This window comes from Anser anser, assembly GCF_964211835.1.
Source record: "Anser anser genome assembly, chromosome: 2".
Lineage (NCBI taxonomy): Eukaryota > Metazoa > Chordata > Aves > Anseriformes > Anatidae > Anser > Anser anser.
In genome coordinates this window covers 91,718,304-91,746,105 of record NC_139721.1, presented here as the reverse complement: position 1 = coordinate 91,746,105, position 27,802 = coordinate 91,718,304, and the positions used below count along the sequence as shown (strand labels likewise).

The window sequence follows — 27,802 nt, the reverse complement described above, 5'->3', positions numbered from 1 at the left end:
TATTATTGCCAATGAGCTGGCATATGATGATGGTGCACTCCGTACAAACTTCCGCCACATAGGTGGTGTACACTGGACTGCATCTGGATCTGCGGATGTTTGTGCGTCGTCTAGGTCCTTATAAATTACTTCCCGTACGGCCAATTCCCTCAGGTACTGAATTCCCTTCTCCATGGTGGTCCATTTGCCTGGTAGACATACAAGTTCTTCCTTGAAGGGATACCTTTCCTGCACAGCTGACAGGAGACGCCTCCAGAGGCTGCGAGGTCGTGCTCCATCTCCAATTGCTTTGTCAATGCATGCATCCCTAGCAAGGGATCCCAGCCGCCTGGCTTCCTTGCCCTCTAATTCCACATAATTGGCTCCAGTGTCCCAGCACCGGAGCAGCCAGGTGACAAGCTGCTCACCTATACAGCGACCAAAATCTTTTCGCACATCTCGTAGCTCACGCTGGTATAGAGTCCAGGTAGTTACTGTTGATTTTTCGACATCCCCATCCTCATCTTCAGTCTCCTGCACCTTTGATGGCCCAGCCTCATCTTCACTATGCCCAGACTTAGCAGAAGACTGTTTGCGTTCTAAACGACCTGAGCCTCTATACCATTTCTTCACCTTGTCTACGGGGGCAACTTGCACTGCTACAGCTCGTTTCTCTAACCCAGACACAGGGTCTGCCACAGGGGTTGGAATACCCTCTGCGGGGTCAACTTGCACTGCTACAGCTCGTTTCTCTGACCCAGACACAGGAGTGGGAGCAGCTGCAGGAGCTGGAGCTGCTGCAGGGGCTGGAGTGGCTGCGGGAGCTGGAGCTGGAGCGGCTGCAGGAGCTGGAGCGGCTGCAGGAGCTGGAGCTGGAGCGGCTGCAGGAGCTGGAGCTGGAGTGGCTGCAGGAGCTGGAGCGGCTGCAGGAGCTGCAGCTGGAGTGGCTGCAGGAGCTGGAGCTGGAGCGGCTGCAGGAGCTGGAGCGGCTGCAGGAGCTAGGTTGCTAGTAGCATCAATTGCAGCTCGATAGGCACAAGCCAGACCCCAGCACGCTGATTTGTGTCACTTTGGAACTGCCAGAGTCATGACACCTTTTTTTCAAGAATTCTGCCAGCTTTTTAGGATTTTGCAGTTGTTCAGGGGTGAATATCCAAAACACTGGAGGTGACCACTGCTCTAGAAACCTGCCCATATCCTCCCACACTCCCTGCCACTCGCAACTATCCCGCCTCAAGACAGATCTCCGGATGAGATTCCTAAGTAGTTGTTTAACCCTCAACAAAACCTGAAGCGCATTCAGGAGACATAACAACAAGAGCAGGCTGGTCTGAGTATCCCAAGGATATTCAACATCTCGGAGAACCACCGTAACTAGCTCGGGGGATAAGAGGGTGGTGGTGAAGGAGAAAGGGAGAGTGAACAGGTAGGGAAACATGTCTTCCCCTGTCCCCTTCACAGATTGGCTCCCTAACGAAAACAGGCAATAGGTGTAATTGCTAATAGTTTCCGATATATGGTTTCCAAAGTATAGAGTCGACGTCAGTGCTGAGTACAAATACCAGGTTAAAGTCGTGACCAGATATTTCATCATTTCATAAGCCATTGTTACACCGCACAGTACCATAACAATCTTAAACCAGGGCCCGGAAAGGATAAACAGTGCAACAGGGAGCACATACAGAAAGTAATGCACCATAAAACTCAATTTGGAATACAGGTACAGCAGACTGGAGATTAAGGCAATCAACATCGTGACTAGCAACTATTAAGCAGGTCCAATACTTATACCAATTTTAGTTTAACACACTCTGGTCAGATTTGTCGATATCTCAACCCTTCGTGCCCCACGTTGGGCGCCAAAAGGACTGTTGTGGTTTAACCCGGCTGGCAGCTAAACACCACACAGCCGTTCGCTTACCCTCCCCCCTCCCTCTCTGGGATGGGGGAGAGAAACGGGAAAGTGAAGCTGGTGAGTTGAGATAAAGACAGTTTATTAAGACAGGAATATAATAATAACAATAATAATAATAATAGTGATAATGATAATAGTATTAACAATTATAATGTGTAAGAAAACAAGTGATGCACAATGCAATTGCTCACCACCCGCTGACCGATGCCCAGCCTATCCCCGAGCAGCCGGCCCCCCCACCCCGGCCAGCCACCCCTATATATTGTTTAGCATGACGCCAGATGGTATGGAATACCCCTTTGGCCAGTTTGGGTCAGCTGTCCTGCGTCTGTCCCCTCCCAGCTCCTGCTGCACCCCCAGCCTGCTCGCTGGCAGGACAGAGCGAGAAGCCGAAAAGTCCTTGGCCTGGTGTAAACACTGCTCTGCAACAATTAAAACATCAGCATGTTATCAGCGCTCTTCTCATCCTAATCCAAAACATAGCACCCTACCAGCTACTATGAGGGAAAATTAACTCTGTCCTAACTGGAACCAGGACAAAGTTCTTTAAATTGTTTGTATTGTCCTCTTGGATCAAAACCCTGCATGAAAATATTTGAGTTTTTGGAAAATGCAGGTCTTTGTTTAGCACGTTTATTTTACACCTAAGGTTTAAGTTTCTGTAGCTGTTCAAGATTAGTGTCTTGAATTTAATATATGTTTTATAAAATTGTCCATGTCTCCAGCAAGATACTGCTTTCCAGTGTTGATTGGTAGCTCAGTCTTCAACATAGAAAAGTTGTTAGAGGCAATGTAATACTTTGCGAATTTATCAAAATGATCAGCCTATAATGTTGTCACTAAATGTATCTGTATTACTCTGTGTAATAAGGGTGTAGCATGACTAAAATAAATCTCACTTTGTGTTCTGCAGTATCATTTTTTGAAAGAGCACGAGTTCTTCTATTTCTAGCCATTACAAATGGCTCAGTTGTTTTTTAACTTTATGATCATGAAGAGCAAATTAATTTTCTCTTTGGAAGGAAAGTCATGGCGGGGGAGTTGCTTTTTCTCTCTTCTTTTTAAAAACATGTTTGAGAGTTTATGACATGTTTTTGACAGAGGGCACCATGAATTTTGACACAACTTTAACCCTGGTTTTTAGACATCTCCAGGCCAAGATCAACCAAATTCCAGTAAACAAAGACAAGTAAGAGCAGTACAGCTTTCAAAGCAGGCACTATCCAGCTACTAAACTCTCTTTGCTTTCCATGAATGCCAGTTATCCCACTTACCTCTTAATGCCTAATTTTCTTGTGATCTCTCTGCAGTTAACATGGAGGGGTTGAGATTGTCAAAATCTCACTTTGCTCGAAAGAAAAGTGAACATATCTTGCATTTTTTTTTTCTTGATCTCAAAGGGTACTTTATTTTTTGCTTGTTTTTTTTATTTATTTATTTTTTTCTATACAGTGCACTAGACCTTGAAAGTCACTGGGAGTGAACCTCCATGCAGCAGCCATAGTGTGGAGGAGGAGGGCTGGGTGGCAACAGTGGGACTAGAGACATGGGTTTTATTTCTATCCCTGCTGAATCTTTGCTAGGTGAGCTCAGGCAAGTCATTTGCACCTCACTTCTCCCACATGTAAAAACGGGGTGGACAGGATGTTACGGCGAAATGATTTGGGATGAGTGGATGGAAATCCTAGGTAAAAGCTTATATTAGGGTGTTTGTTTATGGCTGGAAAGGCAGCCCTTTGTGCATGTTTCCACCTGTACTGTAACGTACTCATAAGTGATTTCTCAAGGTGAAAAAAGAAGGGATGCTGGGATGCATCTGTATGTGTAGTTCCCTACATGTGGAGGGCTACTGGAGTCCCTGCTGGTGGCGTCTCCACACTCCTGCTGCTGTGCCCCTATCTAGTGGGGAGAACCTGCAGGAAGATGGACCCTCACAGCATTACTCACAAGGAGTGTTATTTCATTAGGGCTGAGGCTCAGCTCAACATTTCAAATCACAGTAGGGTGAATAATTTAGTAGAAGTTTGTAATATCAGTACTAGGACTGGCCAAAAAAGGGAAGGGTAAATGTTTTACCACAGGACTTCATTAAATGATAGAAAAGCAATTCCGTTTTTCTTAGAAGCTTTGCTGAATTTTGTGGGCTTTATCCTAAGTGGAAAGGATGTATTTTGTTTACATTTTTCCAAATTGAAAATTGCTAGAGGAATCAAAATCTACCATTTGTGAAGTAGTTTCACAATGAAAATAATCGGCTCTGATTAATAGCACCGAGTCAGGTTCTTGGTTTTGCCTCTGCTGTAGAAACAGTACTTAGCATTGTGTGTCTGTAGGCTGATCCCAGACTGAAAGACCTTGTTCAAATATTGGTCTTGATCATGCACTCTGAAATCAATAGATGGACCATTTGTATAATTACACCTCAAGATAGCTGATGAAGAAACTAAGAAAGACATGTGAAGAAGGGAGCTCCACGGCTAAATCGCTGCCTTGGTATCAGGATGGGAAATAGGACCAAGCAGTGCTGGGACTGAGCCCTTCTGTCTTCAGGCAAAGGCCCTGATTCTCCAGTACACCCCATGTGAGCTCTGATGGGCATCCAGTGGTTCCCAGATTTTAGTCACTTTTTCTGAAGGGGCCGTCTATGTCTATTGAAATGAAGAGAAACCACATTTCATGCCTTCTTTTTGGGAACGCCCATTGTCAACAATGGGTCATTTTTACGGTCTAGACAATGCTGGTGTCATGATGAGAAATGGGTGCTTAGTTATGTGTGCAATGGTACATGCTATTGAGTAAAAGCACTTAGATTTATTCCAGTAAATCTCTGATTCAAGGAATATTGCTGCAATGATTATTCCACATTCAAAAAAAAAAAAAAAAAAAAAGCTGCACTGGTTTTGAAAACTTACACATCTTTTTCCTTTATTAAATTGCTTCCTGGTAATGGAAATGTCTAGGATTTTTTTTTCTACTGCATCTACTTTCCTTTAGCTTGCACACCCCTGAGGTAATTAGTGTAGGTTAAAATTTACATAACTGACTTTGGGGTTTTGCAAATAAGAAAGATGGAAATTTATTCAAGGTGGTGAATAATTCATTTTAAAGTGAGTTTCCTGCTTTTTTTTTTTTTTTTTAATCATGTAGAAGATGTATTACAGACTCATAGAGGTTTTCTGAATAGGACCCTAAGCATTGAATTTTTGACATATTTCTTAGTGTACGTTAAGAAATATTAACCATGACTCATTGCACTTTTCCTGTTCAATAAGATTTGAATAAACTTAACAAATTTATTAGATAGATGATTGAGCTTTTAAAAAATTATCATGACACACTGTGACAAATATTTTACTAGGATCCAGCAGAAATAGCTTTAACTCATATTCCCATTGCCACTTCAGAGACTGAGAGATGGAAAACAGTGCAGTTCATACAGAGAATCCCAATTCATATTTTCTTTTGAATATTCATTATTTAATTAAGATTAGAAAGATAAACAAGGGGATTGGATAGTTATGGGAGTCTGGTAATATAATTTATTTATTTATTTATTTATTTTTAAATGTAAGCCTAGACTGGCAATGTCTGAAGGTTGTTGTAATCTTACAGCTACTTGATATTTTAAGTGAAAAAATTATATGTGTTATCTTATTTCTTAACCTAGATGCCCACCTTATAAAAATGTCTATTCCAGGTGTCACTAAGAGCTGGATCCAGGAGATAAATCATGAACTAAGCCTTCCTCTTGCCTTCCTAACTAGCTTTAACTGCCTCAGTCCAAGACTTTAAAGCCTCTTTCCATTTGCTACCAAACTCTGGTCTGCAGCTTTTGTCACTAAACTTTCTTGAGAACATTGAACACTGTTGCTTGGCACAGTGAAATGCCCCAGACATGACAGCCTGGTGCCCATGCCTTTTGGGAGCTATAAATGTTTCTGTTTGGTCCTTGCTGTCGCTGGGATGTCTCTCCTACACTGGCAAGAGCACGTCTCTGTGGGACAGCCAGGGAAGACCAAGCTACACTTTTTCTTGGTGTTTTCTTCTGTGGCTGCACCTCCTACCAGACTGTGGGGCTCAGTTGCCCTAACCAGAAAGCTCCCAGCTCTGCTGGAGCAAGAGATGGGGCTGGAGCCAGCTCCCAGCCCTTCCTGGGGAAGTGGTGTAGGTGGTGATTCACCCAGCTGGAGAAAGAAAGTCAGTGACAGCATTTGTGGGGGTGGGAGAAAACATGGGTCCCTGTTCTGGAGACTCCTAGTGAACTTAAGCCAAAAGCAGTCCAGGAGCATGAGGGTTTAGGTCCCACTAAGAGAGAAGCAATGGTGGAGGGAGCATTGCCCATGATTCAACTGCCATGTGTAGAGCTGGAAGGTCTCAATGTGAGCCAATTTGGTCATGTCACCTTTGCAACCCAGGTATGTGCAATGCCTTACAGGAGCCTGCAGGATTTATTTTATCCATCTGAGGTTCTCTGCTGAGACAATTGGCAAGTCATACTGTGTTTTAAAGCAAATAAGTTGCCTCTGCTTTACTTTTAAATAATTTATACAAGTTATGTTAAAAGCTACACACAGAGATATTTGTAATATGTTTTTTGTAGTCTGCTTTCATACTCTGATAATATACATTTTGGAAATATACAGGATTCTTTGCAAATAATTTTCCCAATGCCTTATTTTTCAAGAGAGATTCCTACCCTTCATTGAAAACAGACAGATTCTTGTCCAAAACTTTTGCATTCTTTCTTTCAAAATATTTTTGGCTTTAAGGCTTGACAACAGTAGATAATTTTACACTGTTTAGACTATAGTATAGGAGTTACAGTAGGAAGCCTTCTTTTATGCAGGTAGTGTTTTATGCACATTTTACGCTTGTACCAGGGACATCTGTAGAAGGTCTGGGCATGAGAAATGTCCTTGAATAATCAGTGAGATCTCTGAACTCTGCAGATCAGGGAGAAGAACATTATCTTCCAAAGTTTAACACCTTCAGCAGCATTGTTGTTTTCACATTTTGCACTCACAGCATAGTCCAAAAAGCTGTGGATGCTGGTTTCTTTGTGGAATGAAATTTCTAGCTTGCTGTGTAAGAGCAAAATAATTCCAGACCCTCTAGCCTCATGCTGGAGCTCTGCAGAACTGATGAGGGAGAGGATGGCCCTCCTACATGTTGCAACATCCATAAATACCTGTCCCTCTTACCAAACATTTTAAAAACACCTGTGGTTATACAGGGCCTCAAGTTCTGGAGCAAATTTAAAACAGGGCAAGTTTGGGGCTCTCCAGTAGTCTGTGACTAACTGTTTTGTATGTTACATCCTGATGTGCATGCGCAAACAAGTTTATGTGTACATAGAGTATGTATACATACATATGACTGTGTTAGGTGTTATGAAAAATAAAGATTGTGTGGCACTATCATGTGCAAATGAACATAGTACAGATGAAGTTTTTCAAGAAAGATTAGGACACAGTTTCCCTTGGAAATAATGTAGTAAACATATGGAAATATATATGGGAAAAAAATGGAGAAAGTAATGGAACAAAGTCATGGTAGCTAAAATTTCTAGCTGCTTCTGAAAACCTTCAACCTGAAGATTTACTGCAAAGCTTTGGAAAATTGCATATTTACAGCTTGTATTTTCATGTTTTTCTGTACATTTGGAAACAAACTGTTTTTCCTCCCCTCCCCTCCCCTCCCCTCCCCTCCCCTCCCCTCCCCTCCCCTCCCCTCCCCACCCCTCCCCTCCCCTCCGGCATATAGGTCTCAAAGTACCACAAGGAAGTCTCTCACCAGAACAAACAAAAGTTGGGAGCCAGGATTAACGAGCTCTTTCAAAGGTATGTCAGATAAGACTACTTTGTACTTCCAACTAATGTGCTTTCCCTCCAAAGGCCTTTCAGTGCTTTACAGATATTAATGAAATGAACTTCTCCCAGACAAAGGACCTCAGACCTAGAAAAATTAAGCCTGTGCTTCTGAAAGAGGCCTCTGTTTTTTGGTTACCTCCATTTTCAGATACCCAGCCTGGGCTGCAATTTTTAAGTACTATATACACTGTGCTTCAGAAGGTGACCAAATGGCTTCTCCTAGTGTCCTTCATCCCTGCCTCTGAGTTACCCTAAGAGAGTAAAGGAAATATGAATTGTCCCCACGTGCCCAAAGATGAGCCAGCACAGAAGAAGACTGGCCTGGCTGAACAGAGAGATGTGGCTCGAGCTTAGGAGAAAAAAGAGGGTTTATAATCTTTGGAGAAGAGGGCGGGCCACTCAGGAGGACTATAACGATGTTGCGAGGCTGTGCAGGGACAAAATTAGAAAGGCCAAAGCTCATCTGGAGCTCAATCTGGCTACTGCCGTTAAAGATAACAAAAAATGTTTTTACAAATACATCAACACAAAAAGGAGGACTAAGGAGAATCTCCATCCTTTACTGGATGCGGGGGGAAACTTAGTGACGAGAGATGAGGAAAAGGCTGAGGTGCTTAATGCCTTCTTTGCCTCAGTCTTTAGCGGCAAAACCAGTTGTTCTCTAGATACCCGGTACCCTGAGCTGGTGGAAGGGGATGGGGAGCAGGATGTGGCCCTCACTATCCACGAGGAAATGGTTGGCGACCTGCTACAGCACTTGGATGTACGTGAATCGATGGGGACGGATGGGATCCACCTGAGGGTACTGAGAGAACTGGCGGAGGAGCTGGCCAAGCAGCTTTCCATCAATTATTGGCAGTCCTGGCTATCAGGGGAGGTCCCAGTCGACTGGTGGCTAGCAAACGTGATGCCCATCTACAAGAAGGGCCGGAGGGTAGACCCGGGGAACTATAGGCCTGTTAGTTTGACCTCAGTGCCAGGGAAGCTCATGGAGCAGATTATCTTGAGTGCCATCACGCGGCACTTACAGGGCAACCAGGCGATCAGGCCCAGTCAGCATGGGTTTATGAAAGGCAGGTCCTGCTTGACGAACCTGATCTCCTTCTATGACAAAGTGACACACTTAGTGGATGAGGAAAAGGCTGTGGATGTGGTCTACCTTGATTTCAGTAAGGCTTTTGATGCCGTTTCCCACAACATTCTCCTCGAGAAACTGCCTGCTCTTGGCTTGGACTGGCGTATGCTTCGTTGGGTTAAAAACTGGCTGGATAGCCGGGCCCAAAGAGTTGTGGTGAATGGAGTCAAATCCAGTTGGAGGCCGATCACTAGTGGAGTCCCCCAGGGCTCAGTACTGGGGCCAGTCCTCTTTAATATCTTTATCGATGATCTAGATGAGGGGATCGAGTGCACCCTCAGTAAGTTTGCAGATGACACCAAGTTAGGTGCATGTGTCGATCTGCTTGAGGGTAGGAAGGCTCTGCAGGAGGATCTGGATAGGCTGGAACGATGGGCTGAAGCCAACTGTATGAAGCTCAACAAGGCCAAGTGCCGGGTCCTGCACCTGGGGCACAACAACCCCAAGCAACGCTACAGGCTGGGAGATGAGTGGTTGGAAAGCTGCCTGGCAGAGAAGGACCTGGGAGTATTGGTTGATAGTCGGCTGAATATGAGCCATCAGTGTGCTCAGGTGGCCGAGAAGGCCAACAGCATCCTGGCTTGTATAAGAAGCAGTGTGGCCAGCAGGACTAGGGAAGTGATTGTCCCCCTGTACTCGGCTCTGGTGAGGCCACACCTCGAGTACTGTGTTCAGTTTTGGGCCCCTCGCTACAAGAAGGACATTGAGGTGCTCGAGAGAGTCCAGAGAAGGGCAACGAAGCTGGTGAGGGGTCTGGAGAACAAGTCTTACGAGGAGTGGCTGAGGGAGCTGGGATTGTTCAGTCTGGAGAAAAGGAGGCTCAGGGGTGACCTTATCGCTCTCTATAGGTACCTTAAAGGAGGCTGTAGTGAGATGGGGATTGGTCTATTCTCCCACGTGCCTGGTGACAGGACGAGGGGGAATGGGCTAAAGTTGTGCCAGGGGAGGTTTAGGTTGGATATTAGGAAGAACTTCTTTACTGAAAGGGTTGTTAGGCATTGGAATGGACTGCCCAGGGAAGTGGTTGAGTCACCATCCCTGGAGGTCTTTAAGAGACGTTTAGCTGTTGAGCTTAGTGATATGGTTTAGCGAAGGACTTGTTAGTGTTAGGTCAGAGGTTGGACTAGGTGATCTTGGAGGGCTCTTCCAACCTAGATGATTCTGTGTGATTCTGTGAGTCTGTGATTCTGTGAACTGGAGCAATATTTTCATGATCAAGCTATACATGACGTTCAGATAAAGACATGTATCAAAATACCTGTAAAGAAGTGAATAGAGGAAATAAATAATTCTCATGGATACAGCTGAGGAAGCTCTGTTCTACTGTGACAATTGATGAGCATGCTGGTGAGCACAAAAGATGCCTAATTTTACTGATTAAATTATTCTCTTGAATCTAATACCCAACAAAATGGGAGAAAAGAGGAAAATGTTGCAACCCGAAAAGAGATCAACTGTGGTTATTTAAATGTTTGATGTTCAGTAATGAAAACTGTTTACCTTTATAATTGTGTATTAGCAGCTAATAAAAGCAATAGATACAGTAGTTTAAAAGTAATAAAATCAACAACAAAGTGTATTTAATTTTAAATTGAATTGCAAGCAAATGGGTGTCCTAATGAACCCCTGTGTCAATGCAGCTCTAACCAAATTAAGTGAAATAATTTCATCATGAGAAACTAAATAAGTACAAAGTTCCAAACAGACCATTCTTCTTGAGGAGTAAAGTTAACTTCTCAGATGTTTCAGCTCTAGGAGCTAGCTAGTGACTTTCAAGGTGCATCTTCTACTCCCTCCATTTAGGGAAATTGGACCCAAGTTTACCTGAATGCAGCTCAAAAATAAAACTTTTGAGGTTGGTTGACCATGCATTTCTTGTGTTCAGTCCTTAACACCGCAGATTCTTGTCATTAGTTTTGGTCAGTTGTGGCCTGGGCAAAATTCCCAGTTATGTCATTGGCGCTAATGTCTATGCAGACCTTCCAGCTAATTCAGCTGTTGCCTGTGCATTTACATGATTCAATTTTACTGGTAGAATAATCTGCAAAACAATTGACCTATGTGCCAGTGACAATTTTGCTGATGCATATCTCTATGTATGTTCCTAAAATAATCTTAAAAAAAAAAAAAAAAAAGGGATAAGCAAGGTCTGAGTAGAAACTGGTTTACAGCAATGTGTCAAGAATTTGGAGACAGGACTACCTGTTTCAGAAGAGGGGAATTTGAACTATGTGCTATCTAGCTAGCACATGTGCACAAGACTGGGATGTTTAGCATGATTGTAGAGTCTCTGCAAATAGTTTTGTTGATAAAGAACAGTGTTAATTTTACTTCTCACATTATCATCTAGCATGGAAAGGAGGGAACAAGAATGAAGATATTGGAATTGAATTTTCCGAGAGCTAATAAGAAAATATTGAAGGAATGCTCCAAAAGGCAGTCTGGGGATTTTTTATTGTATTTATTTATTTATTTTTAATGAGCAACAACAGATTTTAGCTTTTTCTTTTGGTGGTGACTAAAAACTTAGTTGATACTTTGACAGCATAAAAGGACTTGTCTCTTTGGTCATTTATGTTGTATGTGTCCAAGTTAATTCTGAACTGCAGTTGTACCTGATGCAATTATTTCTTCCTAGCTTTGCAAGAATACTCTCAGCACATTGTAGGCAGCTCCTATGGCTGGCTCTGGCTCACAAATGATATGCTCAGCCTCCAGATCCAGAGAGCTGTTGTCCAGCCAACACTCCTCCTTTCTCCATGCTCTGCTGCCTGCCCTGCTCCCCCTGCAATTGTGTCTGGAGCACCACGAGCACTGGTGTGGCTAACAGACTCTCCCCAGCCTTTTAAAATGGATTGTGCAAGAAAGAGCTGAAGTGTTTTGAAACCAGCAGAAGATATGCAGAGGTGTTTTTTTGTTGTTGTTTTTTTTTTTTTTTTCTTTTTCTTTTTCTTAAGACCATTCCTGTTTAGATACAGGTGCAGAGGAGTAGGGACAGAGGAATTGTTTGTAGTTCTGTGTCTGTTGAGAGATTGGATAGGATTGCCAAAGCATGCAGCTTTGTAGGGATTATTGTAAAAGACTTAGTTCTCCATTTGCTTCTCCTGTGCACTAAAAATTGAGATTTTCCCATAGGTTACAATGTATTTTGTGCATCTTGTGCATTAAGTAAGGTAGTGTTGGGGTATCCTGTAAAAATCTATACTTACACCATTTCCCGGAATTCTGTTTTGGTCTGGGGACCTCACTTAAACAAAAATTCCTTGTGGTGATATAATTACCCCAAAGCTACTTTAACAAAAATTTAACATATAAATGCCAAGGAAAGTTTAATGATTGACATACAGCTGAAAAGCTGTGTGTTTGCATGTATGTAATGATATATACATATACAATTTATCTCTATAATACTACTTTAAATTAGATTTATAAAAAATACAAGATTTATATCTAAAGCTATAAGATTGTTTTGAAAAAAATCTTAAGACTGATAAAAGTAACTCAATCCCTAAGGAACTGATGATTCCCAAAAACATGTTTCAAAGCTGTCAATTGGTCCTAAAAGTGTCAACAGAGGCAATGACTTCCTACTTTAATTTTGTTAATCTTGAATCTGAGCCCAAAAGTTCCTTTATGTCACGTGGCACAGACTGACAAATAAAGGTTGTATTACTGGAGCTGTGACTGTATTTTTTCTATGTTACTTTTTGAAGCCTATCCTTTTCTCTGCATTGCACACTATTGTTTCCCTAGGTGCTCTGCAGGGTTTGATGATATATTCCAGGAAAACATCAAACTGTGATGTAGTTCCAATGGCAAGTGTTTCTCATGTCTGCATTGTAGTTAATTTCTTTGCAGTTCTTCTTCCCTCTTACCTTTGTAGCCACTGCAGAGCGGGAAGTCAGCCGTTGACAGCAAAGGTGAATGGATGTGAAGAAGAAATTGTAGCCAGCTTTGGTAACCTTGCAGGCATGAAAACTGGATTAAATGGAGCAGCAAGACTTTGTGGGAAGGTAAGGTTCTCCATGACTGCTCTTTTTGCTGATGCAAACTGCTAAATGACTAGATCAATTGTATTGCATTATCCTATATTTTATTTCCTTTCATGGTTTAAGAGGATAGAATTTAGCAGGTTTGAAAATATTCTTTCCAGCAGTAGTAACCATACACTTAAAGAGAATGTCTAAAGCTATTAACGATGAATCATTTGGGCATGGCAAGAGTTCTTCAAAACAGTTTGTCAGTGCTGGCCAAGCAAAGTCTTTCAGCAGGAGATGAGAAAGCTATGCCACCATGCAAATGAGACAGGCTTGAAATATGATGAATCTTCTATCTCCTTTTCCTACTCAGCTGACACTTGCTTTCAGGAAGGTTGTAAATGCAAGAGAGATTGTGGTATAATTCCTCAGACTGGCGTTTCTGCCCCCCAGTCACTATTCGATTATCTTCCAAATTGCTGTGTTTCAGAGAGATAAAGATTTTTTATGGCTTGCTGACTTGAAACAACCAGAAGAGCCAGAAAAGAGATGGCTAACTGGCCATGCATAGTAATTCCATTGGTAAATGACAAAATCTTTGTTTGTATGACATTTCCAAAATTACTACAGAAGATGAATCTAAAATACAAAATGTCACATTTGGCATGCAAAACCATCACAATATATTTCAGTATAAAATTCATAGAGGCGTTTAATTTAGAATGTGTTTAATAACGAAGTCTGCCTGCATCAGTAATCCTGCCTTGAGGTTTAAAAAGATTGTCTTATTTATTCACATAGTGTTAATTTTTTTTATATATGATTTAGAAACCAAAAATATTAAGGTTAAATCTTCATTGTTAATTAATATTTTCTAATTAAGCTGAAAATAATTGTCATTCAGATTAGTTGTTAAGTATGGTTTGTGTTGAAAAACAAAAGAACTTTAACAAATTCAACTGTTTATTTAACTGCTTAAATTAATTCCAGAAGCTTTCTATCTATATGGAAATATGCTATCTATTCCAAAATAAATCCAAGGCAGGATTAAAGAAGAGCTTATTAGCTACTCTAGGCTCAAATTGCAAGACTAGTAAACCTACTAGTCAATGTAGCCATTTGACTTTGAAGTGTGACATGGATTCTTGTGTTACATTGTGCTAGAAGCAGACTATTCTTGTGCTAGCATTTTCTGAAAATAATGGAAGAAATTGATCCCTCGTTAGGGGAAAAAAAATCACTGCTGATTTGAAGCACTAAATAATTAGTTATTGGAGAAGTCATTTTATTCATTGAAGTTAACACTGGAGCCAAACTGGGACTCCCTGTTATATGCCTGATCCTGCAGAAAGTATTTGGGAATACTTTCAGAAAGTATTTCGGAAAGTATTTGTGAATACATATCAGAAAGACTGATATGTATGCTGATATAGTGGGATGGACCCTATACCATTACACAGGTGAGACTTGCAAGGATCATACCACTATGCCTGTTCTCCTCTGCCAACCTCCACGCTACAAGCTGAGCATACTAGAAAAGCACCAAAATGACATTTCAGATATGCAACGCAGCATTTATACCATACTAAACATTCTGTAACTCAGACAACATCTTGTCAACAGCAAGGAGCAGATGTTTCCCTTTGTCTGGACTTGGAATAAAGGTGCATGTAGGGAGTTGTTATTAAACTCAACACATCTTGCACTTTGATTACTATTTTTAAGAGAATCTGATTATATGATAATTAGAAGGTGAAAGGATACTCTGCATATTACACAGCACTAATAGCCTTGGTAAGGCTAATAATTAGTACGAAAACATGTCATGCCCTGCCTCTCTGTGCCTGCAGCCTGCTCATCATGTCATGTATTGTGCCTGTCTTACAAAGCATGCTATATTTTTGAAGATGTTGCTTTCCAGTGAATTCTGCCTTACTATTGCAGACTAATGGTTTCTGGTGTCATACTTCAACAGCTCCACCTTCAAGGATTTCAAGGATTGAACTGAAGGATTTTATTAGCAGTATTTCTATTATTTTTTTATCTGTCATCTCTATGACTTTTCACCTCCCTAATTGCAGATCCTCAGTTAGCAATAGGTAATTGTAGCCTGAACAAGAAACATGCTTCTTGGTAGCTATTTTCCTGAAGAAATTTGTTCTGGCTAATTGTATGGTTAAAGTCAGCTCAACCCAGGCCAGTAACTCAGAGCTTTCTCCCTAGGTTGACTGCTCCAAGACATCGCAGCCAATAGAAATTCACATCAAATGCCTGAGGGGAGTCAAAGATAAGGTCCCCAAAGGCCATTATACCCTGAAAGTTTCCGTTCTCAACCGCTTAGGTGGTCGCTTACTGCAGTGGCCCAAACTGAAGGAGCAGCCTTGGGTCAGGACCACTCTGCCTGTTAGTCATGATGGAAACTTCTACAACACTGAAATCTACTTTGGACAAAGTATCCACATGGTAAGCAACACATCTTAAATATGCTGTCTTTGCTTTGAAAGTTAAAACACATCCACTTATTCTCCTTCAGGCTTATATATTTAATGCATTCCATCATATTCATAAATTATTTAATAATTTAAGGTGCAATTTAGGAAGGTGCATTTTTTCCCCCCTAGGTTAACCCTCATTACTCACTCTAAAAGTGCCAAATATACACTACATCATGTAGTATTCTCAGCTAATTTAAAATTTTACTTTTATTCTCTCTTATCTATGCAGCTTGTCAGCTATGTAATTTGATTTCAGCAAAGTAGCTTTAGAATAATAAATGAATGAGTGGGTGTATATAAACACATGAATGCCCAAATCCTTCTGTGAGTTTTTAGCTCCATTGACCCCCATTTGCCAAAAAAGCAGCATTTGGATTATTCTGGAAGGAGCCCAAACACTTGAGGCTCTATTCTGTCTTTTGTGACTGAGGCATACATATTTTCCTGCCTAAGCATGCTGTGCATGGCAGGATTGTTGTCTATCAGTTGCTCGCTCTTGTAGCTAATGCCTAGTGCTGGTTGAAGCATTGGTCTCAGCTAAACTCTCTGGTATGCAAAAGCTTCTTTACAGTTTGGGAATCAACCCTGTTTTCTCTCAGTGTCTTTTTCTGTTATGAGGCATTGATAGAATAGGAAGGGCAGCATTTCTGTTTTCAATTACTATTTATTTTACAGTACAACCTGAATGGCAGATTTCTTTCCTCCACCCTTTCCACTGTGCTAAGCATTATGTAGATACAGAATAGAAAGACAGTCCCTATTCCTTTCAGATAAAGCAATTTACATGTCCAGCATTGATGCTTTGAGTTACTTGTGGATAGGTCATTTCATCTATTGGGTTTGTGATATGTGAATTGCCTCGAAGTCACATTTTCTGCTGTTTAATTGTTTATCATTTGTAATAGATAATGAACAATCTGTTTGTAAATACAGCTGTTGGCATGAAAAGAATCATGCATATAAAGAGGGAAATTGTGAATGTGACTCTCACGTGATGTTAAAACAAATACATATAACTGTCAGAGAAATCACTGATGCCAAGTTGAGATTCCTCCGTAACTGGGAGGACAAAGTATTGTCTTCTCAGATTTCATTGAAAGAAGACTAAGGGCAGTACTACTGAATGACTCCAGCAAGCCCCACCTCTTGCTTTCAGCATTGTGTTTCTCCTGGGTCTCGCCTGCTGCTTTGCTCCCACTGGGGAATGTCCCCTATTCAAAACTGCATGGCTTAGTTCTCACTACTAAGCAAGAGCTAGTTCAGAATGACCAGTCTTCTGTCCAGCTGCTCCACAATGCAAATGAACATCTTATATGGATGTTTGAAGAGTATGTGCAAAGTCTGCATACTTGTCTTTCTATGAATCTCTGCTGAGTTGTGCAGATGCCTCAAAAACTGCTTAGAGATGGCTAACTTTGCTTCATTCAAAGGTCTGAGAGAAATGTTTGGTAGTTCTACCATTGTTGCCGAGTTTGATATAAAGTACCCTTTGAATCTCACAGAGGACATCTTCACCAAATTTCATTTTTAGTCTAGTTAACCAGTGTGCAGGTCTCAGGGAAGTCCAATTAAAATTCAGGACCAGGAGGAGCAGTTGGACTAAATGACCCCCTGTTGATTCCCTGTCTTCATTACTGTATAATGGATAGGAAAATCTTAATGTCATAATTTTAGAAAACCTCCTTCATCAGCTTATTCTAAAGACATAGGTGTTGTATCCTGAACACTTCTACTTTTCTGTTCTTCCACCTTGGAATTGCCACAAAATCTTAAAGTGTGTTTCAAAACAAACCTCTAAGATCTGTGCTGAGATGGGGCAAATTTCATGCTTCAGATGATTAGCATCCACTACAAAACTTAGTGTAAGTAGTGGGGTCTTATTGGTGAGATGCAGGTGAGTGTCTGGGGTTGAACACAATCATAAATACAGCACTGCTGCCCTGGGATATATTACAGCGGGGAAATGCAAGTGCTCACAGATGAAGAATAAGCGTTTGTTTTCATTGGCCAGAATAATGACAGGAGTTCAGTGTAAACATGGTGAAAAGGAAGACATGCATGCTTGATATTGAAGGAAAGCCTAGTTTTAACTAATACATTAGAGAAATTGTTCCAGAACACTACATCCTTCCAAAAATAATAACCTTGTCATGTCAGCAAAGTTGGTGTCAGCATGGGTTACCTGCTGCATACAGAAAGTGCTGGTCATGTAAGTTAGATCTGCCTCAGGGCTAGTCTGACTTGCGCACCTGACCTTTCAGAAATGTTTTTTGTTCATTAATCAGTGTTCTTTGCTCCAGCTTGCCAGCTCCCCTTCCTTCCCCTCCTTCACTGTCCTCCTTTCTAGTTTGTCAACCTACCTACCCCAATAACCTCTGACTACATACTAGACAGTGGCTCCTAATAGTTACAGTTGAATTTTATTTGGTTTTCAGTAAGGCCAGATGGTCACACAAGTTGTTTCCTAACATAAATTATGCTGGACAAAACATGTACGAATGCTTTGGATAGGGATAAAATGTAACTGCTGTTTCAAATGACTCTGCCATTTCAGGAACAGCACCTAACAGCATGATCTGAAGGAGACTTGTTTTAGACCCTGCATTTCAAAGACATTTTCATACATTTAATTTATGCAAAGGGACTGTAGACTTTCTGTGAGTTAATGCTGTCTGGTTTACATGAAGCAGGAGCTAATCTGAAGCTTCACTCACCTTCTAACACAAACTCAATCTGATATAAAAAAAACGCAGTAGGTTAAAACTAGAGGTAAAGAAGCTTTGTTCTTAAACTTTCAATATGCCCTTGCACTGCCAGATTTTTGCCAAGTTTGCGTTCAAAGTTGAGTAAGGAGAGGATAGGAAAGCAGAAATGCTTACTTTCACACAGAATCACACAGAATCATCTAGGTTGGAAGAGCCCTCCAAGATCACCTAGTCCAACCTCTGACCTAACACTAACAAGTCCTTCGCTAAACCATATCACTAAGCTCAACAGCTAAACGTCTCTTAAAGACCTCCAGGGATGGTGACTCAACCACTTCCCTGGGCAGTCCATTCCAATGCCTAACAACCCTTTCAGTAAAGAAGTTCTTCCTAATATCCAACCTAAACCTCCCCTGGCACAACTTTAGCCCATTCCCCCTCGTCCTGTCACCAGGCACGTGGGAGAATAGACCAATCCCCATCTCACTACAGCCTCCTTTAAGGTACCTATAGAGAGCGATAAGGTCACCCCTGAGCCTCCTTTTCTCCAGACTGAACAATCCCAGCTCCCTCAGCCACTCCTCGTAAGACTTGTTCTCCAGACCCCTCACCAGCTTCGTTGCCCTTCTCTGGACTCTCTCGAGCACCTCAATGTCCTTCTTGTAGCGAGGGGCCCAAAACTGAACACAGTACTCGAGGTGTGGCCTCACCAGAGCCGAGTACAGGGGGACAATCACTTCCCTAGTCCTGCTGGCCACACTGCTTCTTATACAAGCCAGGATGCTGTTGGCCTTCTCGGCCACCTGAGCACACTGATGGCTCATATTCAGCCGACTATCAACCAATACTCCCAGGTCCTTCTCTGCCAGGCAGCTTTCCAACCACTCATCTCCCAGCCTGTAGCGTTGCTTGGGGTTGTTGTGCCCCAGGTGCAGGACCCGGCACTTGGCCTTGTTGAGCTTCATACAGTTGGCTTCAGCCCATTGTTCCAGCCTATCCAGATCCTCCTGCAGAGCCTTCCTACCCTCAAGCAGATCGACACATGCACCTAACTTGGTGTCATCTGCAAACTTACTGAGGGTGCACTCGATCCCCTCATCTAGATCATCGATAAAGATACTAAAGAGGACTGGCCCCAGTACTGAGCCCTGGGGGACTCCACTAGTGATCGGCCTCCAACTGGATTTGACTCCATTCACCACAACTCTTTGGGCCCGGCTATCCAGCCAGTTTTTAACCCAACGAAGCATACGCCAGTCCAAGCCAAGAGCAGGCAGTTTCTCGAGGAGAATGTTGTGGGAAACGGCATCAAAAGCCTTACTGAAATCAAGGTAGACCACATCCACAGCCTTTTCCTCATCCACTAAGTGTGTCACTTTGTCATAGAAGGAGATCAGGTTCGTCAAGCAGGACCTGCCTTTCATAAACCCATGCTGACTGGGCCTGATCGCCTGGTTGCCCTGTAAGTGCCGCATGATGGCACTCAAGATAATCTGCTCCATGAGCTTCCCTGGCACTGAGGTCAAACTAACAGGCCTATAGTTCCCCGGGTCTACCCTCCGGCCCTTCTTGTAGATGGGCATCACGTTTGCTAGCTGCCAGTCGACTGGGACCTCCCCTGATAGCCAGGACTGCCGATAAATGATGGAAAGCTGCTTGGCCAGCTCCTCCGCCAGTTCTCTCAGTACCCTCGGGTGGATCTCATTCGGCCCCATCGACTTGCGTACATCCAAGTGCTGTAGCAGGTCGCCAACCATTTCCTCGTGGATAGTGAGGGCCACATCCTGCTCCCCATCCCCTTCCACCAGCTCAGAGCACCGGGTATCTAGAGAACAACTGGTTTTGCCGCTAAAGACTGAGGCAAAGAAGGCATTTGCATTTGGTAAGGCAGTTATTGCAATTAGATTTTACTTGAAAGTGCCTGCAAAGTTCTAACTGCATCATCCTTACACCAGTCCAAGGATTTTACTAGTATAATTTCCTTATCAGTGTCTCATAGTGGCCAAAATCCTACTATAGTTAAGTCCTAGGTATTCAATGAGCATTTTTTGCTCACAGTGTATTTATAACAATGCCTTATTACTCCAAAGGATCCATGTCACATCACTGGTGTAGTGTTAGCAAGTCTAGATTACATTTTTCAGCTTAGTTATGAATTTAAGAGCAGAAACAAAAAGTTGTGGTGCATGAAAGTCTGATTTTGCTCAGAAAAATAAAATTAGTCCACTTAGCTTAGTTCAGTGAACATTAAAACAGCTGTACAAAACAATTATAACAGTAAGATATCCCACACTTTTCAGAGTCAAAATATTCATTGGCTTCAACAGAATAAAAATTGAGTGTGGCTAAAATGGCATACTTTCTTTAAAAAACAAAAAAAAGCATACACGCAACTGTTTTCACCTATAATTTATCATTACAAAAATAATTTCAACTATACACTGAAAGTTTCTCCTACTACAAGAAATGATTTTGAAGGAAATGTTCCTATTTCAAGTATGTGAAAAATTTTAAATTAAATTATAAACAGATCTGGAAACCTTTCCCAGAAAAATATTACCTGTTCTGAAGTGAGGTTTTTTTCAGAAGGGGAAGTTCAGGCAGGAAATTTTCAACATTTATGAATAACACTGTAAGCCGATGAAGTTGCCTGCAAGCGACATTTAGAAAACATTCATTAAGCCACTCATTCACCTGGGATGTCAGTTCAGCTCTAATTAAGCGAATCACAGAATCGCAAACTGGTTGAGATGGAAAGGGATCTCTGGAGGTCATCTGGTCCAACACTCCTGCTCAGGCAGGAGCATGTAGAAGCATCTGTGTGAAGCTTCAGGGCCAGTTTTATTGGTGTTGGTCTCCTCAAGCTGCCTTTTGACCACAGTCCCACTGCACCCATTTGGCAGCAGCTCTTCTTCTGTGTCAGCCTCTCAAAATCGGTACTTTGACAAAAAGAATGTGGGCTCCAGGAGTATGTCATCACAGGAGCGACACATTTTCCCCAATGTACCTGGAACTGGAGATGGCACTAAATCAGTTCATATGCATATTGAACCTGAGTTGGTGACAGAACAATTCACATATCTGTAGATTTTAAGGAGTATATCAGCCGGTTAATATTTATGTATCAGTGTGGCAAGGTACTAGCAATATTATAAGAGTAGCTGGGTACCATTTTGTTTTACTTGAGGGAAATTCAGTATGAATAAAACAGCAACTATTCAAACATGACATTTAATCCACACATGTAAATCATACCAGGAAATCTATTATTCATTATTAAAAGGGCACCATATTTTTATTACACTGAAAATGAAACACAAATGCTGTGAAAAATTTAGTGCCTTTTCCTGAAGTTTCAGGACACTTATCATGCAGTCATCTGCAGGGGCTGACACTTATTTTAAAATATAACTACAAAAATTAATAAATTTAAGTCTGTTGCTTGGAAAAAGAGGATGTTCTATTTCACTGAATGAGGTGGATTTGTTTTTTTTATTATTATTTAAGACTTCCTAAATACTTAAGATGGCCAAGTACTTTAGTAATGTTCAGATTCAGATTTAGATTTATAACAAGTAAAGTTCATATCTTTGTTGTTATTAGTCATTTCCAACATTTTCTTCCCTGAAGTGCATTTTGAAAACTACATATATCAGAAACTGATTAACATGTCCTACGGTATTAATTCTTAAAATATGATGAAACAAACAGTTTCAAGGATCTTACTTTCTGTATGTCAGCAGCTGTCTAAGGACTCTGATGCTTTTAGTAATTACAAAATAAGGTATCATTAGGAAAAGTACAGCACAAACCTTTTTTCTCCCTTATTTTGTTCTTGAGCTAAATGCTGGCACAGATGAAGAACATTTAGCTGTAGGACACTTTATAGGACATAACATAAGAGCCTGATACACTATGAAAGAGATAGGAAGTAATAACGCATGGCAGTGCCAGAGGACTTTTAAAATGAGAGCCTCTTAAGTTTTCCCTGGATGTTTTTGTTTTCAGTAATTATTTGGACTTATGATGTATGTTGTCTAGTCTTTGTGCTCATGTAGGGTTCTTGGATTGTACTGCATGTGCTCTTTCAGCTTAGACCAAAGCATACTGCCCAAACACCTCAGAAATATGGCCTACGTTATAAAGCATCACATCTAATTTAGGATTAGATATGTGGTCTGTATTGGAAATAGCTAGCAGACATATGTCAAAAATCAGGAGTGTCTTGGCACAGCCTTTTACTTTGGACCACCGTGTGTCCTCTTCCGTAATTAATGGGAAATTATATCTGTAAGAGTGCTTGGTATGAGACAATGGATGCAACAGTTGGCTGCAATATCTTATCTGGGGCAGATCAGCTGAAACACAGAATGCAGCATCCTCTGCCTGTATCCTTAGCTCCAAGTAAACTGCAGAAAACAGAGGACACCAAGAGCAAACTAAATATCTGCCACAACAACAACAACAACAACAAATGATGAGAGTGTAAAAATGCTGTGAGAGGAGCAATTCCATGACTCACCAGATCTGACATTCTGGGACTAAAAAAAGGCTTAAACTGTGTGTTGGTCCATATCTGCAAGCTGTGGGAGCCAGAAAAACATCCTCAGAAGGCACTTTGTTTCTTAAAATATCTGGCTTTGAAGCACTTCATCTTTTAAATAGTTATCTACATACCCTATGAGGAAAGAGTGAAGGAGTTAGGCCTTTTCACCCTGAAAAAGAGAAGTCTCAAAGGGGACCTCATCACAGTACTGCAGTACTTAAAGGGCATCTACAAAGAGGACACAGGCTCTCTCTCCACAAGGAGCCATATGGAGAAGACAAGGAGCAAGTGGTACAAGTTGCACCCAGGAGAGATTTAATCTTTATATAAGAAAGGAAATGTACACAGTAAGAGCAATCCATCACTGTAACAACCTCCAAAGGGACATGGTGCAGCTCCCATCACTGATGGTTTTCAAGATGTGGTTGTACAAGTGTGCTGGATAATATCATCCAGGCTTCTCCTTCCCACAGAAAGCTGGACCTGGTGATCTTTTGAGGTCCCCTCTAACCTGTGCAGTTCTCTGATCTGTGAACTCAACATCAGCAGGCTAATTGCAAAGCTGTACAACAGAAATGCAGAGAATACTTTATCATTAAAAAATAAGGGAGAAGGAGGACCTGTTTAAATATGCAAATTTTAAGTAGAATGCACAAGAAAAAGGGGATTTGTTTGGAGGAGCCAGTATCCCTGTGTTTTTGCTGAAAGAGCTGTTATCTGAGTCCTGGAGAAGGGAACGGATCCTGAGTGAGGTCTGGACCATCCAGGAGTGTGACCTCTGCTGTGACACAGCTTTTCTGGTCAGGGAAGTGTCACTGTGTCCTAGTCCTGATTGAAACTCAAGAAGGCAGCAAGTGCTTTGTGAAATGTGTTTGAGAATCCAGAACAGCGTCAGGAAAGATAACTGGAAGGGAAGAGCCAAAAGGGGAGGAAAACTGTCTGTTACTGCTCTGGGGACATGGGAAGACCCAGGCAGGGAGAGTGTGGTGAGTATCTCAGCACCGCATGCCAAATGAACAGGGTCCCTCTTGGGCTTCTTGGCTCCCTGTGGCCTGTCAGCAAAGTATGTGTTCTCCTGACACAGAAGAAATAAACTGCTGTTTTGTGTTGGTGGCCTACAGTATCACAGAAAACTGATGCTCTGACCAGGCTGGAATAAATCTCAGGGATAAATAACTGGCACAGGAGTGGCAAGAGAAGGAACCTCAGTTCCTGTGTTCAGCTTACAAAGGCAAATTCTCCTCTTGCACAATTTGGTCAGAATCTACCCAAGCCAGTGGTATATCACCCGAAACTCTCAGGGAGGCTAGTGCTGCCTGTACCATACATTACTACTCCCTGCTGGTCAAAGAACAGAGAAGAATTAGCAGCAGATGTGCCAGGACAATTAGCAACAGATGCAGAGGCTAAAGCTCACAGAACGTGAACATTATTTCCTGGTATTTGGAAAGATAAAAGGCCAGATCCTCCGGTGTAAGGCAATAGAGCTGCAAGTGACAGAATCGGTGTTAACTGTGCCCTGAGTTATCTCCTGGAGGAAAGGGAGGTGGTAGGAAATTGTCACTGTTGAATGAGGTGTTTCCATCAGGACAGTCAGCACTGCACTGGGAAAGCATTGGGGTGCCTTGGACAGGGAATGTACTTCTCCTGGGTGTGCAGGGCTTGGCAAGCAATGCTGAGCTTGCAGGCGCTGCACCATGAAAACTTCTGTTCCATACTACACCATAATCAGGGGATTTTGGGTGCTGGATCACAGAGAAAGTAGTGGTACTACAGCAGCATTTAAGGAGACTCTCAAGCAACAGGGAGAGAAGACACTTGGTTGACCTATATCAGGCTTGAAAGGTCTCATCTCTTTTTCAGAAAATAGAAATATATACATATATATATATGGGAAAAAGAATCTGCACAGCATCTGCACAGCCCTTTGATTTGTGTGCCATTCTGTATTCAGATACCTGTTCACAGGCAGGCAAAAATGGAAAGATGGGGAAGTAAGTTTCCATTCAGATGATAGATAGACATTCTGATGATAGATAAGACTTTTGGAAAACCCTAATAACCTGATATTGTATTTTTACCTCAGTCCATGTTTGTATTTCCTCCCCTCTGGCCTTTTATAAATTTCAGAGTTACATAAACACTTCCCAAGAATGCTCTTCCATCTGCCTGTGTGCTAGCTTTGCGTGTAAACAGGGAGGACTTGAAATCTGGTCATAAGAGCTCCACCGTGTTTTAGCAGTAACAACCTTATCTCCAGCACTTTTCATTTTACATAGTGAAATAATTTATTTTATTTGTTAATGAAACGGTTTGATGGGAACCATCTCCTATTTAAAAGGTTTTCTACTGGTGTTTTATGCCAGTAAGTTTCATTTACCATGGTTTTCATAATCAGAAATGATGAACCATTGATTTATATGTTGTTTTGCAAGAGTCTTCTATATAATAACATCAAGTTGCCTTTACATTTCCTAATTTAGTTTAATCCATTTGAGTGCTAGATGTTTAGTGTCATTTTTTTTTGTGTTATATGAATTAGGGAATGGCATTTCTGTCCTTTTTCTTCTAAATTGAAAGCATTTGAAGGTGCAGAGGAGAGAGGCAAAGGTTTATTTCTTCTCTGACAAGGTTAAAACCCAATAGAAAGTCAGACAAAAGCCCCAGATCCTCACCCTGGATCTGTTTATTGAAATATTCAAATAGAATCCATTCTCTCTCTAGAGTAAATGATTTCTTTGCTGAAATTATGGTGGCATATGGAGAAGTAAGATATATTACAATAAAACTGATATAAAACAGTTGAATTCAGAAATAGTGGGAAGAGATAATTTTAGTTCACTATGATTTAATTCAATTAAATGCAACACTGTTAACTGCATGACTAAGAAGAATTACTTGTGCATGTGCAGGCACACACAAGCATTATTTATTCTCTATTGCATCTCTATCTGCAGAAGAAATTACACCATAGAAAAGTGGGCATAGGATGCTTTCATACCACTGGAAAAAGCTACACACTTCTCAGACCTCACTGGAAATTTTACCTGAGCAAGGAGAAACCGTGAGATAACCTGTCATAGATTAGATCCATGGATTTATGTATTATGCTCTTTTTGGACATCAGCAGTGGTGGTGCAAGCCTGTGGACTAACTTGCAAAATGGTGCCTCAAAAGAGATTGCTACCAGCAGTGAAAATATTAGCTGCTCACTTTTTTCTTCAGGAACAAAACATTCCATCCAGACATGTATGCCCATCCTAAGTTTTGCCCCGAGCCAGGCAGTGTTCTCTGCAGATCCAGCTTCTCCCACAGCTCCAGAAAGCACCCATTCCGGTTTCCTCCAAGGACCTTGGGTCTCACAGGGGAGAGCAATTTGCCTATTCCCCTTCTCTTACCATTCATGTTGCTCCCTGCCCTCACCTGTGAACAAGGACACCAGTTCACAGTGGCATGCAGGCTCTCAAGGACTGTGGATTTTCATAGGAGCCATTTCAAAGGTGCCTAAATGCCTTTGTTTCTGCATGTCTGTGGGTCTTGCTGGCCATGCCTCAGGTCCTTGCTCTTGGACCCTGCCTTGGGGAAGGCTACTGAAGGACCGGTGGCACAACCCCGAGCTCCCTCCTGGGGCAGACTGGCCCTGCGGCTGTGGGACAGCAGGCTGTGGCAGAGATGCATGTTCACCATGGTGATGGGAATGGGTTTAGCACGGGGATGTCAGGGAGGCTCCTTTTCAAAACTCTTCTGTTTCAGCCTGACTGCCTGTTCCTAACCAGCAGTTCTCCTGTATAAATCATGCTCCCAGCAGCCATTGGGATGAAAATGAAAGCCCACAGGCATTTGTGTGAGTGCTTGGCACACTGGCATAGAGTAACAGGAAGAGATTTGGCAGATATTTTTGTATAGATTCAGCAGAAAGAAATTGCTTATTTGGTAGATATATTTTATTAGACTGTACAAGCCAAGATGTGTCCTGCCTTGGTCAGACACCTGATGTTCAGGTGTGAGGATTCCCAGAATGAATCTTACAACCTCAGGTTTTGTAGCATACAGGTGTGTGATTAAATCCCTCTTTTTATTCATTATATGTTTGGATCATGGAATGGCATAAACATCCATCTCCTGTAACTCTGAGCAAAGGGATGCTTTCGGTCCCAAGGAGTGATTTTGCAATCTAAGACTAGGATGAGAGTTTACAGCAAATGAAGAATAACAGTGAGCAGAAAACAAAGAAATTAATTTTTAATAGTCAGTCTGACTGCCCTTACATCAGCTGCCTGACCACTGTCTATTCATAGACAGGCTGGTAGAAGAGAGCATACTGTTGAGTTGATCTTAAAAAAAGAATAAGTCTGGGAAACAATGGAGACACTGAAGGGGATGTTGTGATACAGCAGTGATTGCAGCTGCTTATGCTTTGGTATTGCTCAATAATACAGGTAATTGTCTTTGATCGTATCCTTGTAACCACCACCTTTAATTTGTTGCACAGAGGTTACTATCTAGCACCCAGCTAGCCAAATGAAATGTATGGCTTGATTAAGCATCTCTTTTGTCAGTAATTTGTGCCTAATGTTTTTAGCTTTCCCATGGGCTGTTATAGAAAATGGTAAATCTGGTTTAAATGAAACCTGATTCTGTTAATGGTTTAATAGCAGCTGCCACAGGGTTATGGCATTTTTCAACAGATGCTTCTGTTACATTTTAAGCCTACACTAAGTCTTAGAATATATTTACATAATTAATATAAAGTACACCTACATAATAATGACAATATTTATAGTTTTAAAAGATTTCCTTAAATGTCTTCCTCTCTATTGTCATTATTTAATAACAATATAGAACTTGAAACGCAAAAGCATACTATTATAAATAATAATTTATATTTACCTCATCAAAAAATATCTAGAACATAGCACAACTATAGAAGCATAACATCTCCCAACATATAAATTATTAAAGTAGGTAAATCCCTTAACTGCTTCAGAAAAAGACAGAAATTGTTTCTATTTGGAGGTCTTGGTCTGAGTTTCAAAAAATACTGAGGATACATCCTACAAGACACTTAGAAGTTTAGGCACTCAAATCAGAGGACACCCTTGAACATCATGGCCTACATGCCAATTCACAAGGAAGAGAGAGGAGGAGCAAAGATTCCTCTTTCCCTGCCTTCACTGTAA

At 41.6% G+C, this 27,802-nt stretch overlaps 1 protein-coding gene across 1 annotated transcript in view; it reads left to right on the top strand.

Annotated features, from left to right (window-relative positions):
* LOC310894603 (uncharacterized protein) overlaps window positions 1-27,802 on the top strand; it is a 310,402-nt gene that overhangs the window by 152,716 nt on the left and 129,884 nt on the right. The window contains exons 9-11 of the mRNA XM_083824913.1: window positions 7,658-7,734; window positions 12,783-12,912; window positions 15,100-15,339. Coding sequence (XP_083681039.1) covers window positions 7,658-7,734; window positions 12,783-12,912; window positions 15,100-15,339 — 447 coding nt within the window. The remainder of the gene's footprint in view (window positions 1-7,657; window positions 7,735-12,782; window positions 12,913-15,099; window positions 15,340-27,802) is intronic.